General features: G+C 39.6%; 1 protein-coding gene across 1 annotated transcript; it reads right to left on the reverse strand.

The window, feature by feature from the left end:
- Positions 1-11,901: 11,901 nt before the first annotated feature.
- On the reverse strand, positions 11,902-15,906 carry LOC104888657 (probable LRR receptor-like serine/threonine-protein kinase At5g10290). Its single transcript, XM_010673683.4, has 4 exons — positions 15,052-15,906; positions 14,179-14,439; positions 13,006-13,896; positions 11,902-12,622 (listed from the first exon to the last, which is right to left on the reverse strand). Exons 1-4 carry the CDS (start codon positions 15,491-15,493, stop codon positions 12,135-12,137), a joined length of 2,082 nt encoding a protein of 693 aa, XP_010671985.2. The 5' UTR covers positions 15,494-15,906; the 3' UTR covers positions 11,902-12,134.
- Positions 15,907-18,496: the final 2,590 nt, after the last annotated feature.

Consider the following 18,496-nt stretch of genomic DNA (forward strand, 5'->3'; position numbering starts at 1 on the left):
GTTCAAACAAAAAAAAAATAATTTTCTCGCGTGCCGTCCTACGTGGACGGTACGCAGGGAATTTTAGTTTTTTTCGGCATATTTTGGGAATTAAAACCCACTTTTGCATTATTTAAGGAAAAAATTCCCATTAATCGAAGACAAAAAATCATTGATGATTGATTTTTATAGTGTTCAATGTTTATTTGGGGACTATTGCTTAAATGTGAAGTATCAAGTTCTTATTCATGGGGCCGTGTGTGTCGTTCTGCTCCGCGAGTTTCTCATTTATTTTTTGCAGATGACAACATTGTTTTTACTAGAGCGACTCTTCAGGAATGTTCTGTAGTGGCTGATATTCTCAGTACGTAAGAAAGAGCATCTGGGCAGAAAATTAATTTCAATAAATCTGAAGTGTCTTTTAGTAAGAATGTGACGAGTTGCAGGAGAGCAGAGATTCGGGATTTGTTTGGTGTTAGAGAGGTGATGAGACATGACAAGTATTTGGGTCTTCCTACGGTTATTGGTAGGTCAAAAAAAATGGTGTTTTCGGTTCTAAAAGAGCGAGTGTGGAAAAAATTATAAGGGTGGAAAGAGAAGTTGTTGCCTCGGGCGGGGAAGGAAGTGCTTTTGAAATCGGTTATTCAATCGATTCCCACATATATGATAAGTCTTTTTGCACTTCCAGAAGGAATTCTTGATGATATTAATTCGATGTGCGCACGTTTCTGGTGGGGAGCTAGAGGGACTGAACGCAAAATGCACTGGTTGAGTTGGGAAAAACTATGTCTTCCGAGGTCGATGGGTGGTATGGGCTTTAGAGACTTAAGAATCTTTAATCAGGCCCTCCTCGCAAAGCAAGGTTGGCGGCTAATGTGTGATGAGGACTCGCTTGTACATCGCATCATGAGCGCTCGGTACTACAGGGGCTCGAGTTTTCTTGAAGCTCGGAGGGGTTTCGACCCAAGTTTTGTGTGGCGAAGTATATGGGGAGGAAAGACTTTGTTGTTGGAAGGTTTAAAGTGGAGGGTGGGGGATGGCAGGAGTATTAATGTGTGGGAGGATGCGTGGCTTCCGGGAGATACGGTTGCGGTGGTGCCAACTCCCAACATTGAGAGTGACGCTGGGTTGACAGTAGCGGAGCTGATGAATGGTGAAGGGGGGTGGAACGAGGCTGTTGTGGCAGCGCATCTCACTGAGGATGACACGAGGCTGGTGAGGGACATTCCCATCAGTGCCAGACAGCCCAAGGACATACGGTATTGGTGGCCTAACACTGACGGAATATATACGACGAAGTCGGGATATTGGCTCGGGCGGTTGGGGCATATTCGGGGGTGGGCGAATCGATTTGGTGGGGATAGGAGTGATGTGTGGCGATTGATATGGAACTTGGGAGGCCCGCCTAAATTGAGTCACTTTGTATGGCGCGCATGTTCGGGAGCTCTTGCTACTAAGGAAAGATTGCGTGAGAGACACATAATTAATTGTGGAGAGTGCAACCATTGTCCGGGTGAGAGGGAGACTATTACCCATGCTATTTTTCATTGTGCTCTAGTGCAACCAATATGGAAGAACTCTCGATCCTTTTGTGAATTATATGGGTGATTTACCGACCACATCGTTTATGGATGTATTTATCTGGCTGTGTGCTAAATTGGACAAAAATGGATTATTGTCGTGCTTGGCTCTTGCTTGGGCGGCGTGGGCTTACCATAACTCTGTAGAACACGGCGAACAATGGAGCAATCTCGAGGTGGGTGCGGTCGGATTTTTAAAGTTAGTCCTGGACTATACGGGTTATGCTGTGAAGACCCAAGGCTGCAGTATGAGGGATTCACTAACCTCACGATCGAGCTGGGCTCCCCCCGCACTTGGGTGGATACGAGTTAACACAGATGCAACAATGTTGGAGGGAACTACAGTGGGGGCAGGAGCAGTGTTTCGGGATGAATTGGGTCGGGTGTCATGTGCTGCGGTGCACCGGTATGGGGCAAGATGGAGTGTAGCTCTGGCGGAGGCAATGGCAGCCAAGGTTGGATTGCAGGAGGCGCTGAAGGCGGGGCACACAAGGGTGGAGTTGGAGTGTGATGCTTATAATCTCGTCAAGGCTATCACCCAACAGCATTATGGAAGATCTCCCTTAGACTTGGTGATAGAGGATATTGTTTCCCTCATCTCTAATTTTATTCATTTTTCTAATCTCATGTTAAGAGGGGGGCAATACCGTAGCTCATTTGTTAGCTCGTGTTAATCCTATGAATGGGGTTGAACAAATTTTTGTGGATGATGTTCCGCAAGGTATTTTAGCCTTGGCGGAACTTGATGTTGGTTAATGATATTTCGATCGAGCTTTCCCCTCAAAAAAAAAAGTGTAATTGTATGAGTGTGACTATGTTGTTACATGTATAATTGATAGGACGTTTTGATTAATAGCTCCACTTTCTGAACATAAGTCATGGATTATACTGAATAAAGTGGGTAAATTTTTCTCAAATACAGGAGTGCTATTGCTATAATAAAAGGTTTTTCACTAGGTACCCCTGTGGTTTTTCAAAATTCATGGGGTACCCCTAGTTTTAGAAAAATGCACAAGGTACCCTTATTATTTAAGTTAAATGCACCAAATACCCTTAATGACTAACAGTGTCAAGTTTCCGTTAGTCATTAGGATTAATTAACTCCTCTAATTCTAATTAAACCATAATTAAGCCCTAATTAACTAGCTAAACCCTAACCTCATAACTTGTACCCCTAACCCCACAACCACCACCCACCCCACCCCCACCCCCACCCCCGGCAGCATACCCCCACCCCCACCCCCGGCGACATCTCCCCTCTCCCACCCCCACCGCCGGCAGCATCACCCTCCCCTAGCAGTAACCACCACCACCTCCCTGTAGACCGAACCACCACCTCCTCTAAAACTGATTTCAAAAATCATTTTCGAAAATAAATTTCGAAATCATTTTCGAATATCAATTTCGAAATCATTTTCAAAAATCATTTTTCAAAACATTTTCGAAATCATTTTCGAAAACATTTTCGAAAATCATTTTCGAAATCATTTTCGAAAATCATTTTCGAAAACCATTTTCGAAACTATTTTCGAAAACCTTTTGCGAAAACCATTATTGAAAACCAATTTTGAAATCAATTTCGAAAACCATTTTCGAAATCAGTTTTTGAAATAAAAAAAAATCAATGAAGAAGAAGGAGATAGAAAAAGAAATGAAGAAGAAGGGCAGGGCGGGCTGCGGGGTGAGGGGAGGACGGCTACAGGGGTTGCGGGTAGGCTGCGGGGTGGGGGAGGACGGCTACGGGGGTGGGGGTAGGCTGCGTGGGTCGGGGCTGCGAGATGAGGGGAGGGGCTGGGGAAGGTAGAAGGGGGATATAGTGGGTGGGTAGTTAGGGTTAGGGTTTAGGTTGGGGGTGGGTGTGGAGGTGTTAGAGGGTTAGGGTTAGGGTTAGGGTTAGAGGGCTTAATTAGAGTTACAGGACTAATTAGAGTTAATGACTAACGGAAACTTAACGCCGTTAGTCATTAACGGCATTTGGTGCATTTTATTGAAACAATAAGGGTACCTTGTGCATTTTTTTAAAACCAGGGGTACCCCATGAATTTTGAAAACCCCAGGGGTACCTGGTGAAAAAACCGTATAATACCTATTACTAGGTTGTACCTCTCTTTCTACATAAAAAAATATATATTACTAATTTTTAAGAAATCTGTACATAATAATGAGCAAGAAAATACCATTATTTTCTTGACGACACACAATAACAATATGCCTTTATTGATTAAATTTTGTTTCAACCCTCTTATATTGTTTATACATAAAAGAATATATTTATGTATATTTATGTGGGGTCTTGTAAAATTTGTCTTAATATGTATTTTCAAGATATCAACTTTTTATAATTTTTTCTATTATGCATAATTTAATTTACGGTTATTTCACCAAATACCCCCGACAAATCAACAAATTCACAATATACCCTTAATGTTTCAACAATTCACCATATACTCCTGACTTTTCATTTTTGTGCACCAAATACCCTTTTTTTAACTGTCGTTAACTCACCGTTAACTTTATTTATCATTTTGCCACAATTAACTCCTAACCTAAAATCTAAACTTAATCCCTAACCCTAATCTAAATACTAACCCTAAAATTTAAACCCTAACCCTTAATCCTAAGCCCAACCCAGCCCGGCCCATCCCAACCCCTTCCCCCTCCCCCTCCACCATCCCCCCACCCACCCTCCCTCGCAACCTCCACCTATCCCTCCCACCGCAGCCCCCAACCCCTCCTCCTCCCGCCGTCGCAACTCCCACCCCTCCCCTCCTCCCGTCGCAACCTCCCACCCCCTCCCTCCTTCTGCCGCAACCCCTCCCCCTCCCTCTGCCGCAACCACCCACCCCCATCCCTCTGCCGCAACCCCCACCCCTCCCCCTTTCCCTCCCGCAGCCCGCGAAGTGTTTTCGAACACCCCCCACCCCTCCCCTCCCCATCCGTCTGTCGCACTCGTTTTCTCTCTGCTCTGTTCGTGGTTGTTACCTCAAATTCCCAACGAAGTTTTCTCTCTCCTTTGCTCGCTGGAGCTAAGGCGTCGCAATCGCCTTTTCTCTCTCTCCTTCGTTGCGTTTTTCTCTCTCTCTCCGGTGTTCGAAGGGGAGGGTGGGGGTTTGGTATTCGAAAGGGAGGGTGAGGGGTGGTCGGTGTTCGAAGGGGAGGGGTGGGGGTTCGGTGTTAGAAAGGGAGGGTGAGGGGTGGTCGGTGTTCGAAGGGGAGGGGTGGGGGTTCGGTGTTAGAAAGGGAGGGTGAGGGGTGGTCGGTGTTCGAAGGGGAGGGGTGGGGGTTTAATGTTCGAAAGGGAGGGTGAGGAGTGGTCGGTGTTCGAAAGGGAGGGTGAGGGGTAGTCGGCGAACGGACGAGCAGGGGTGGGGAGGCCGGCACGCGTAGCGTCGGTGGGGGTGGGGGTGGGGGAGGCCGGCACACACATAGGCGGTGGGGGAGGGGGAGGAGGTGGGGCTAGGGTGGGGGCTGCCAAGGGGTAGGGTTAGGGTAAGGGGGAGGGTTTAGGGGTAGGATTAGTGTTAGATTAGGGTTAGGTTTAATTAGGATTAGGGGTTAATGCTGGTAAAATCGTAAATAAATCTAACGGTGGGTTAACGACAGTTAGGAAAAGGGTATCTGGTGCATAGTTTTCGAAACTCAAGGGTATATGGTGCATTTCTAAAAAAATTGAGGGTATATGGTGAATTTCTTGATTTGTCGGGGGTATTTGGTGAAATAACCGTTAAATTTATTAAATTTTAAAGTTGTGCGTCAACAAATATGCAAGCTACTTTCTTTTTCTTTTTTTTTTTTTTTTGAGGTGAGAAGGAGGCGCCCTAACCGGATCGAAAACTCGCACAGGTCAACCCGCCTCGGGTTTGCAGGCAAGGCCCCTTGGGAGTAGGGGGAATGATAAGGGAAAATCTCCATTCCCAAAGTGCCTCTAATGGTGTTTGATCCCACAACTTTAAAGTTGTAAGATACAAACCAAACTACTAGACCAAGTACTACTTGGTACTTTAGCTACTACTAAAAGCTACCACTAGGAGAAAACGGAGGAAGTATGGGCATACCTGTTGTTTAGACTTACTCTTATATTCTTATGCAAGAGATAGCAAATCTTTTCTATTTTTTGGGTTTCTAATTTGATTGCACTTTAATGTCAACTACACTCTACACAGATAATGTGAGTCCTATCTGAATTGCCAATATTGATTTCAAAAGTAAATATTGTAATTATGTTTGGAAGTGCTTCTATTATGAACAAATCAACAACTAGACATTAAATATTGGGTTTTCAAATCTGGAAGAAAGAAGATGAAAGTTTTCTGTTAGAGTTTGTGATCAATGAGAGAACCGGATATCCACTCCAAGGCACGGAAACTACGCTTTCCTATTAGTTTAATTTCGCCCCTCTAGGATCACCGGGTTAACACGAAATAACTAATGAGATACAATGGAGAGAAACAATCCACTTAGATGATCTTCTAAGTGAATCAACAAGAACTTGTGTTTTGTGTTTGTGAAGAACACTCAAGAGAAGATTGCAAGTTTTCTCTTAAGCTAAGCAAGAAGTATTTGAGAGAGTATAGAATAGAAAATTCTGATTTTCTTCTAACCCTTCACTCATAGGAATCCCAAGGTTTATATAGGAATCATAAACCTTTCATTGACTAGAGTAGTAATCCATAACCCCCATTTTAATCACCCATCAAAGGCCTTTAATCAGCTGATTTAAGGACCTTAAAGGTCATTAAAATGAGGCCATAACATCACAACGGACATAAAACCGTCAAGGCATCTTTTCGCATTCCAAGGCAGAAGACACGTCGCGACTCGCGAAGAAGCTCGCGAGTCGCGAGGCGCTGGTCGCGACCCGCGACGCCTGTCGCGACTCGCGACGGGCCACTGGTCGCGACTCGCGACGGTTGTCGCGACTCGCGGCCAGTCTTCTGTCTCCCTTGGTTTATCAATGCGTTTTGCCACTTGATGCACTCTAGCCTTTTGCATACTAGACCTCCTCCTCTTCTAGTACATACCCTTATGAGTTTCAAACCCATTACCCTATAAATGTTCCAACAATCCTCCTCCCATTTATAGGGTAATGTTGAAAAGTTTTTAACTTGCTATAAATCGCAAACACACATGTTCATGCATCATGGAAATATCTAACGATTGAATTTCCATTTAGTAAAAGTAATCTTTACAATAATTTAGATCATAATGATAGACAAAGCTTTGAATCATATAACCATTACAAATTATTGAAGTTACTAATACACACAAACATAAACTAGGTTCTTAAAACCTCCGACACCTATGAAGCCTTGGTGTCCATATCCATTCATAAGCATTCCAAGTCAAGCCTAGACTTGATGAAGCGGCCAAACTTCTAGCTTACATAGGTAAATCTTTCCGGACATGCTCCTACAATTGAGCACCTTATCAAAGATTTATTAAGAATAAAATTCAACCTCTTTATCATTGTAGCAACAAGCACTAACCTCGGGATGTATTAAACAAGTGCTCCCAACCTCTTAGAGAAGTACTATCCTCCTTGAATTTGAGATCTAACGTTGTATTAGACATCAAATAGAGTTTTCCTTCACCATAGGTTGATCAATAGGCTTAAGACCCATCCCTTTGTTCATTTTGTTCACTAGTTCCCTTGACAACGGTTTTGTAAACGTATCCGCCAAGTTCAAACTAGACCGAACAAAATTAATAGTTATACAACTATTCCTTATCATTTCCCGCACATAGCTATGTCTAACTCCAATGTGCCTTGACTTGCCATTGTAGACTTCACTATATGCTTTAGCTATGGTTGATGCACTATCACAATGGATAGCAAGAGGTGACATTGGTTTCACCCATAAGTCCACCTCACTCAACACATTCCTTAGCCATTCCGCTTCTTGGCAACAAGAAGCCAAAGCAATGAATTCCGATGCCATAGTGGAATCCGTTATACATGTTTGCTTCTTGGAAGCCCATGAAATGGCACCTCCTCCAAGAAGAAACACCCAACCACTAGTGGATGAATAATCTTCCTTATTCGAAATCCAACTAGCATCCGAGTAACCTTCTAAGATAGAAGGTTCTCTTTGTATGTTATGACATAATCCAAGGTCTTATTCAAGTACCTTAACACTCTTCTCAATGCTTGCCAATGCAACATACTAGGATTACTAGTATACCTACTGAGCTTGCCAATAGCAAAGGCTATATCCGGCCGAGTGCTAGTCATAGCATACATCAAGCTTCCAATTAAGCTTGCATACTCCAATTGTGAAATTGGAGTACCACTACTCGGAACCAAGTGAATACTAGGATCCATAGGAGTAGCAAAATGAGTCGAATTTGACTCATTATACCTCTTGACCACTTTCTCAATATAATGAGATTGTGATAAAGAAAACGACCCTTTCCCTCTTATTATTCTAATACCTAGAATAACATCCGCTTCACCCAAATCTTTCATGGAGAAGCTAGAGGAAAGGAAGACTTTGGTCTTTTCCACTTGTTCCAAATCAGTCCCAAAAATAAGCATATCATCAACATATAAGCAAATTATAACTCCTTTACCGTTATTATCAAATTTGCTATATACACACTTATCGGACTGATTTATTTTGAACCCACTAGACAACACAACTTCATCAAATTTTTGATGCCATTGCTTAGGTGCTTGTTTAAGACCATACAAAGATCTAACAATTTACAAACTTTAGTTTCTTGACCTTTAACCACAAACCCTTCAGGTTGATTCATGTACACTTCCTCCTCCAATTCACCATTAAGAAAAGCAGTTTTTACATCCATTTGGTGAATTACTAGACCATGAATCGCAGCTAATGCTATCAATAGTCTAATAGTAGCTATTCTAGCTACTGGAGCATAAGTATCAAAGTAATCGATACCATATCTTTGCCTAAAACCTTGGACCACTAACCGGGCCTTATGTTTTAGTATGGTTCCATCGATTTTCTTTTTCCTTACAAAAATCCATTTACAACCTAGGGGTTTGCAACCGGGAGGTAAATTAGCTAAAATCCAAGTGTGATTACCCATTATAGAATCCATTTCATCATTCACTGCCTCTTTCCAGAAAGCAGAATCATGAGACTTCATAGCCTCATCAAAGGACCTAGGATCCTCCTCCATATTGTAACAATATGAAATTTGAGTCGAAATTGACTCCCTTGACCCTTCAACTAAATATAGTTGAAAATCCGGTCCAAAAGATTTCTCTTTTCTAATTCGTTTACTTTTCCTAATTTCCGGTGTTGTAGTATCATGATCATTTGAATGTCATCTACAACATTGGAACTAGTACTAGGTATCATGTCCTTTGGTCTTGGAATCGATGAGAATCTAGTCTCATCAAATATTGCATCCCTTGACTCTATCACGGAGTGAATAGAGACAAAGTCATTGGGCTCAATGACATAAAACCTATAGGCTTTGCTATGTACCGCATAGCCTATAAAAATGCAATCAATTCCTTTTTCACCTAAAGTTTTCCTTTTAGGTTCCGTCAATTTGACAATTGCCCTACAACCCCATACCTTAAGGTAATTGAGATTAGGCTTTTTATTACACCAAAGTTCATAAGGGGTAGTCTTATTCCTTTTATTAGGAACTCGATTTAAAATGTAACATGCAGTTAAAATTGCATCACCCCAAAAACCGTCATTAAGACCCGAATTAGAAAGCATGGTATTAACCATTTCTTTTAGGACCCTATTTTTCCTTTCCGCTATACCATTACTTTGAGGTGAGTATGGGGCGGTTGTTTCATGAATTACACCAATGGAACTAAAATAACTTGGATTATAATATTCACCACCCCTATCCGTTCGAAGTCTTTTAATCTTTTGATTAAGTTGGAGTTCCACTTCGATTTTAAAGGTCTTAAACTTTTCTAGTGCTTCATCTTTAGTAAATAATAAATATATGTAACAAAACCTTGAAAAATCATCAATAAAAGTTACAACATATTTTTTATTTCCTAAAGAAGGTGAACTATGAAAGTCACACAAGTCACTATGCACCAATTCAAGCAATACCGTTTGTCTAGTCACACTAGGATAAGGATTTTTTGTAATTTTATTTAGCACACAAGTGTACACTTCTCTAACTTTAAATCGAAAGGAGGTATCAACCCCATTTTAGACATGTCATATAATCTACGATAATTCACATGACATAAACGATTGTGCCATAGAGAAGAAACATCAAGCATGTAAATAGAACTAGTACCAATTTTATTATCAATACTAAATTTAAACATTCCATTACAAAAGAAACCTTGTCCAACAAAAATACCACCCTTGGAAAGTACAAATTTATCCGACTCAAAAACAACTTTAAAACCATACTTATTCAAGAGACCTCCTGACACAAGATTCTTCCTAACTTCCGGTACATACACAACATCCCGGAGAGTTAAAGTCTTTCCCGAGGTTAACAACAATTCTACTTGGCCTATGCCTCTAGCCTTTACCGTAGAATCATTCCCCATATACAAGATTGGACCATCATCCAAATCTTTCAAAGACTTGAAGAAATCCTTGTTATTGCACACATGTCTAGAGGCTCCCGAATCTATCCACCAAGAATCATCAACCTGCACACACATAATTTCAGAAATCATAGCAACAAAATGCATTTCTTCAATTACATTAACATGTGCATTGTTACCTTGGTTTTGAACAACACTAGGTTGTGTGTTCTTTGTCTTCTTCTTGTTGTTAGAAGGACAATCCCTCTTAAGATGAGGACCATTGCATATCCAACAAGAGAGGGTCTTCCTCTTCTTGTTTGCAACATTGGTTTTGTTATGTTGTTGTTGTTGTTGTTGTTGGATTTCTTGGTCTTACTAGACCCACCAACCTCTACCAAATTAACGGTAGATTTAGGAATACTAGGAGTAGTATCCTTAACCCCATCTTGAGCCCGGATCCCCTCTTCAATACGAAGATGAGTTCCTAATTGCTCCATGGACATGTCTTCCTTTTTATGTTTTAAAAGATGTTTTGTATCTTTCCAAGAATTTGGTAATTTGTCAATGATTGAGGCAACCGCAATTGCCTCATCCATCACCATACCATGTGATCTTATTTGGTTCAAAATATGATGAACCTCATGGAATTGCTCCATAATAGGCCGATCATTAGTCATTTTAAAAGAATTAAAATTACTAACAAGGAATTTCTTACTTGAAGCATCTTCCGAAATGTACTTGGCCTCAAGAGCGTCCCAAAGTTCCTTTGCACTCTCCACATTTTGGTAGAGATCAAACAACGGGTCGGTGAGAGAGTTGAGAATATGACCACGACAAATGTAGTCATCATTCTCCCACTTGATCCTCTTCCTAGTAGTCTCAAGAGGCTCTTCCTCTCCATCTTCCGGGAGTGGTGGCATAGGAGTTGATAACACATACACCACATTCAAGGCGGTCAACAAGAAGTGCATCTTCTTTTGCCACCTCCGATAGCCCACCCCCTCAAACTTATCCAACTTTTGGAAGTTCATAGTCATGTCCTTGAGTGATTGAGCCATATCCGAAAGAAAGAAAATTAAACTAATAGATTGTTAGAAGTGTGATCAACGAGAGAACCGGATATCCACTCCAAGGCACGGAAACCTACGCTTTCCTATTAGTTTAATTTCGCCCTCTAGGATCACCGGGTTAACACGAATAATAATGAGATACAATGGAGAACAATCCACTTAGATGATCTTCTAAATGATAAACAAGAACTTGTGTTTTGTGTTTGTGAAGAACACTCAAGAGAAGATTGCAAGTTTTCTCTTAAGCTAAGCAAGAAGTATTTGAGAGAGTATAGAATAGAAAATTCTGATTTTCTTCTAACCCTTCACTCATAGGAATCCCAAGGTTTATATAGGAATCATAAACCTTTCATTGACTAGAGTAGTCAATCCATAACCCCATTTTAATCACCCATCAAAGGCCTTTAATCAGCTGATTTAAGGACCTTAAAGGTCATTAAAATGAGGCCATAACATCACAACGGACATAAAACCGTCAAGGCATCTTTTCGCATTCCAAGGCAGAAGACACGTCGCGACTCGCGAAGAAGCTCGCGAGTCGCGAGGCGCTGGTCGCGACCCGCGACGCCTGTCGCGACTCGCGACGGGCCACTGGTCGCGACTCGCGACGGTTGTCGCGACTCGCGGCCAGTCTTCTGTCTCCCTTGTTTTATCAATGCGTTTTGCCACTTGATGCACTCTAGCCTTTTGCATACTAGACCTCCTCCTCTTCTAGTACATATCCTTATGAGTTTCAAACCCATTACCCTATAAATGTTCCAACATTTTCTACATGAGCTAATTGAATACCATAGTCCATAGTACATAACATGAAATATCGTGAGTACTACCACAAACTAAGAACAGGAGATCTCATTGCATTTCTCCAGAAAAAAAGACTAGTTAATACAAGTACCCTACAGCCTACAAATCACATCTTGACTTCATGAAACAAATATGTTCCCCCTCAGACAAAATAGACCAGAAAATTCTAACGAGAGACTAACCCTTAATTAGTATCAATCAGTCCTGAAGTCAAGGAGATCGATAACAATTAGTACAACTACCTAAGTCTAGAATTATTGCATCCATCGAAGGCCTTTCGTTAGGCAATTCAAGGGTACAATTCAAAGCGATCTTGGCAAGCTTAGCTGCCTCAAACTCTGAGAACCTTCCATGAAGATTTGGGTCGACAAATTCTTGAGATCGCAATGATTCAGCACCAACACGAATGGAATTGGTTATTTTCCTCCTTCCTGAGAGGACTTGAAACACCACCATGCCAAAAGCATAAACATCACTTAATTCAGTGAACTTGCCAGTTGTGGTGTACTCAGGAGCTAAGTAGCCCATGGCTGCACTCGCCTTGAGTGTTGAGAACACAGTGTCATTGGTAAGGAGCTTGTAGAGACCGCTATCCGCCAGTATAGGGTTGAATCGTTGGTCAATGAGAACCTTCTCAGCTGAAATGTTTTGGTGAACTAGTGGCTTGTTAACTTTGGAGCTGTGCAGATATTGTATTCCTGCAAATATAAGAATTGCCAGAAATCATGTTAATTGCTAAATAACAAGTAGATCAAATTGTCCAAAACCAATCACCATTTATGTTCAACTTTTCAAGTTAGTATCAATAGCTAATATAATTGTGAAACTACAAGTGTTAATTGATTTATCTAAACTTACTTTAGTAATGAATGAAGTTGGTAGCCTTTATCCATACGTAGTGGCCTTAATCTAAACTTGTTTTTCTTGAAACTTATTATTAAAGATAACAAGAATAAAGTCTTAGTATCGTTGTCAAAGGACTCAAAGCTAATTCCGAAACAATGTGGTATGTTTGGCATAAATTTTGCTCTATAACTCCAGCAAATCCCCCTGAAATATTGAACAGGAAAAAAAAACTGACCTTTGGCAATGCCATGGATGATCCAAACTCGAGTAGACCATTCAAGAACACTTGCATCTCCATCTTTCAGGTCAAGGTAACTAAGCAAATTTCCATTGGAAACAAAGTCATAGACCAAAAAGCATTCACCCCTACCCCGTGAACAACAAAAACCTCTCAATCTAACCAGATTCTCATGCGTCAAAGAGGTTAAAACATTCAAACCCTTCAAAAACTCAGCCTCCTCAGACTTGCAACTACTCTTACTAATCCTCTTGACAGCAACAACCGAACCATCTCTTAAGACGCCTCTAAACACAGCCGACAAGCCACTCTTACCCAACAAGTTAGATGGTGAGAAGTACTGAGTAGCACACTCTACTTCCTCTAAATTAAACCGAAATCCTTGAATCACATCGTTTGAGAAACCATTGAAACTCCGAACATCAGATAATGGGTCCCACCCGTTAGGATACTCTAGACTGATCAGAGGAGACCCATTTTTCCTACCAAACTCCCGAGGCTGGTCCGTACTAAGACGGGTGTCAGATAACTCGAAAGAGCTCCCAAGTTTCTGTTTTGTACGACGATATTTGGTGAAGATGAAAACACTAATGAGTGACATTGCAAGTGCCACCACGACAACTCCTACAGCAATAGAAGCATTATGGGAACTCTTTCGAGCGTTATTAGGACATCCGGTTTGGTTGCAATCCGGAAGCTTAACATTCGCTGTTTCAGGGATCTCCTTTCTAGGAAGTCCATTTGAAGTTGCAACTCCTCCACCATAAGGTTCAGGCCTGATCTGACCAATGTGATCAGAATCAGGACAGACTTTCAGAGTCAAGAAACCAACTCCACATAATCCTGGATTGTTTGCATACTGAAAACCTTCATTTAATCTCAAGAGAGCTGCAAAAGATCAAGTGCAGGATAAAAATGTCAAATTGATCACAATCCATCTCATTAAATTTCACTCTTAAGCTCAAACTTATACATCAATATACTACTAATGAGGGGTTTTCTGAAAGTCTCTCAACCAGTTTACACCAAAAAGATGTAAGACTGCGTACATTTGAACCTCCCCGGACTCACAGCCGGATTGAATATCGTGCTGTTCACTTCAGGGATGTTGTGATATAAGCTCAAACATGGACCAAAAAGATAAATTTACTGGCAAAGACTTAAACTCACCAGGGGGAACATTGCCAGAAAGAGTGTTGTTTCGAATGTCAAGAGATTCGAGCAAAGGAGCTTCGGCAATTGGTGTTGGAATTGAACCAAAGAGGTGATTAAAACTCAAATCAAGCCTTAATAGGGTTTCTATTTCTCCTAAACTTGCAGGAATTGCACCTGTGAGGTTATTAGACTGCAATGCAAGAACACTGAGCTTCTTCAGAGAACCCAGTTGTGTTGGTATGCTTCCTGTCAGCTTATTGTAACACAGCTGCAGAACTGCAACCAAAATAACCCATGAGAATAATTTTCTTTTCACTAAAAGTAATTATTATGAAAGAAACATAGGGTTAATTAATTTAATACTGCATTTTTGAAATTTAAATCTAAAGCTATGAAAAACTACTACTTCCTAAAAAAGTACAACAGCTATTAAAGAACCAAGTCTAACTTTCACAAATTGATGTGTACCTAACTCCACTTTACTATATTAAAGCCTTGAAGGAGATGGGGCTTGCCCCTTTCTTGCACCAAAAAAAACACTATCTTAAAGGAGATTAAACCAAGTTCCAAAATAACTTTTTTGCAAAAAGAAATATTACAAATTTTTGTATTTAAAGGTACCCCTTTTAAACATGCAAATATACAAGAAATAGATACAGACAAAGTGCATTAATATTACTTCCCAATATCATATTAAGCTAAATAATCCATAAAACTTGAGGGAAAAGAAGCAAAAAAAATTAGGCCAAAAAAATCTATGCTAGAAATTTATATGTTAAATTTAAAAATAAGAAAGCTAGTATCTTTGATGCAAAAGTAGCAATTTTCCACCAAAAATGAGCTAAAAACAGCAAAACATAAGGATAAAAAGGAAGAAGAAAAACTAACCTTGAAGGTTTTCCATGTTACCAATCTGAGGAGGAATAACCCCAGAAAGATTATTTACATCAAGGTAAAGATCAACTAGATGAGTTAGAGAAGAAATTTCCTTGGGAATCTCACCAAAAAGAGAGTTATAATGCAAGTAAATTCCAGTTAAATGTTTAAGCCCAGAAATTGCTGGAGAAAGTTGACCCTTAAGTCCTTTTCCTTGAAGTGATATGTTAGCCACTTGACCATTTTCATTACAACCCACACCTTCAAAGGTTCCATCACATGGGTCACCATTGTTAGACCATGATGAAAGATATGTATTTGATGGGTCAAGTGAAGATTTTAGATTAACAAGAGATTCAAGTTCTGGGTTTGAATTTGAAACTGAAAAAACAGAGGAAGTAAAACAGAGGAATATTATTATTGTGAGTAAATTAGGGAACAAGAACAACAACATGATGAAAATCTTGGTTTTTTTTGTGGGTTTAAGGAAAAATAAGGTTTTGATTTTGGTTTTCTTTTTTGGGTATCTCGATGATCACTATGTTTGTGTTTTTGCTGCCATTGTACTTGTGTTTTTGTTGTTGTTGTTAGTTTTGAGTTTTTTTGGGTTTTTGAGGTTTTGGATTTGGAATGTAGATTTAAAAGCACAAACAGTGAGAGAAACAAATTTAAATTTCTGTTTGGTAAGTAGTACTAACCAATTAAATGCATTTTTTGGAATGAAAATTGGTGTAGAAACAAATAGTAAAAGGAAAAGAAAAGGAGGGTTTATCAGTGGACAGTCCACTCTGATTTTTTCTCTCTCACACTGAGTAAGACTTAAGAGTACTGTTTAGTCTTAAGAGAGAGAGAGTGTTTTTGAAGTGGACAAACAGAAAGATGGTGAGTGAGATAAGATACAGGAGATCCGTTTCTGCATTCTCTAAAAAAGAAGCATGTTTGGTCCAAAACGAGGAGGGACAGTTGGTATGCATTTACCATGCTTTTATTTTTTAAAAAAAATTTGAGAGTAATGTTTTAAATTACTTCTTTTGTATTTTTATTTGTTATATTGTTAATTTGAAAAATGAACCACTAATATTGAAATGTAAAAATATAATCATATGTTGTTTTGTAGATTTGTAATATCAATTTTTTATAATTTTTACTTAAACAAAATAACAGATATTAAGGGTTAAAACGTTTTAAAAATTGCGCAATATTAATATAGCAAATAAAAAGAATCAGAGTGAGTAAATATATTAGCATTCAGGTAACTTAAGTTTGGCCCGCTTGTAAATTATGAAGTACTTACTCCCTTAACAATATGAATTAAATTTTCCGTAATAATAAGAAGTACAATACTTGGAGAAGATGTGTGTCTAGATGACAAGTAGACAATACAACTAAAAAAAACAAGAATAAAACTTTGAGAATGGTATTTAAATCATAAGGGACAACAACTAACATTTTTCTACTTTTTACCTTTTGAGAAAAAAATTTAGTTTATAACCAATAAAATCGTGATAATATTCTTCAAAAATAGTAGTAAATAATTATTTTATTTTACTTCAAAATGGGGTATGATCAAACTCTAAACAACATCGTTTTTGTTTTTCAAATTCTTGTATTAGCAAGCTTTTTAGTCCTATTTCTTAATTCGATTTTTTCACCAAATACCCCTGACAAATTTAAAAATTCACCGTATACCTTCAATATTCCAAAGTCACCATATACCCTTGAGTTTTCGAAAACGTTCACCTAATGCCCTTTTTCTAACGAAAACGTTCACCAAATGCCCTTTTTCTAACTTCCGTTAACTCACCGTTAGCGTTATGTACGATTTTGCCATCATTAAATCCTAACTCTAATTCTAATCTAACACTAACCCTTACTCTAACCCTACCCCTAAACCTTTCCCCTTACCCTAACCCTAACACCACCCCTAATACTAACTCCTTGGCAACCCTCACCCTCTCCACTTCACCCTACCCCAGCCCCTACCCTTCCCCACCCCCCACCGCTGCAGCACCCCTACCTCTTTTCCTCCCCCTTTTCGTTCACCGCCGGCCTCCCCCACCCCCTGTGCGTGCGAAAATCCGACCCACCCCCTCTTCGTTCACCGTCGATTCCCCCACCCCCTGCGCGAAAATCCGTCCCATCCCTTCTTCGTTCACCATCGATAGCCCATCCCCTGCGCGGAAATTCGACCCACCCCCTCTTCGTTCACCGTCGATTGCCCCACCCCCTTGCGCGAAAATCCGAGCCACCCCCACCCCATGTGATGCGAGAATGAACGAAGAGGAGGATGGAGAGAGGGAAGGTTGTTGTGGCGGTGAGGGAAGGGAGCGGTGGGGGCTGGGTGGGTGGGGCTGTCAAGGAATCAGGGCTAGGGGTGGTGTTAGGGTTAGGGTGAGATTTAAAATTAGGGTAAAGGTGAGGGTTAGATTAGCGTTAAGGCTTAATGATGGCAAAATCGTAAATAACGCTAATGGTGAGTTAACGGAAGTTAGAAAAAGGGCATTTGCTGAACGTATTCGAAAACTTAAGGGTATATGGTGAATTTTTGGAACATTGAGGGTATATGGTGAATTTTTAAATTTGTCGGGGTATTTGGTGAAAGAACTGTTCTTAATGTTTTGTTATCAAAACTTGGAACTTATGTGGTTTCAGTTATTTGTTGTTACTGAAATGAGGCATATCATAATATTGAATTTAGAATAATTGATTTTTTGTATGTAACCCAACAAGTTATCTCTCTAATTATAATTGATTGCAATTTGAAATTTAAAATAATGTATAGAACTATATATTAATTTATTTTGAGTCCCTTGTTTGGAACGACTCCAAATCCACATGGTTAAATTTCTGGATTTGTCATGAAAGAAGTCCAACAAAATCAAGCAAAGTATCCACTAAACATTTAAATTCATCAAATGCACAAAAGTAAAAAGATATCTCACAATCTAGTTGGACATATTAAAAAAAATTAAATAAGAATTCGTTAATGCAATGTTCATTGTTGAAGTGAATTACAAATGTGTACTTAATGTGAAACAAATCACCTTCAAAATGTGAATAAATCTAATTATAGGATGATTTGGTTTTACAGGGGACATGAACTACAACTGCAAAATAGGCTTGTATCATTTACCCAATCCGAGTCCCGTATCCATATGAAATAGATTAATTTAATACAGTGGATAACTAAAATTAGATATATATATATATATATATATATATATATATATATATATATATATATATATATATAAGATTTTTTAAAAATGTATCTCTATTATATAAGGGAAGATGGAGCAATGGTGTCTCGTCTCCTCTTTTGAAATGTCTATTTTGCCCCCCTTTCTCTTTCTAAATTACAAAAGGAATGTCAAAATCAAAATCGGCACTTAAAGAAAACTATCGAAAATTAATTTACAACACTCACTCATAAATCACTTAAAAGAAGAAACTTTAC

Source organism: Beta vulgaris, chromosome 3 (genome assembly GCF_026745355.1).
Source record: "Beta vulgaris subsp. vulgaris cultivar EL10 chromosome 3, EL10.2, whole genome shotgun sequence".
Taxonomy (NCBI): Eukaryota; Viridiplantae; Streptophyta; class Magnoliopsida; order Caryophyllales; family Amaranthaceae; genus Beta; species Beta vulgaris.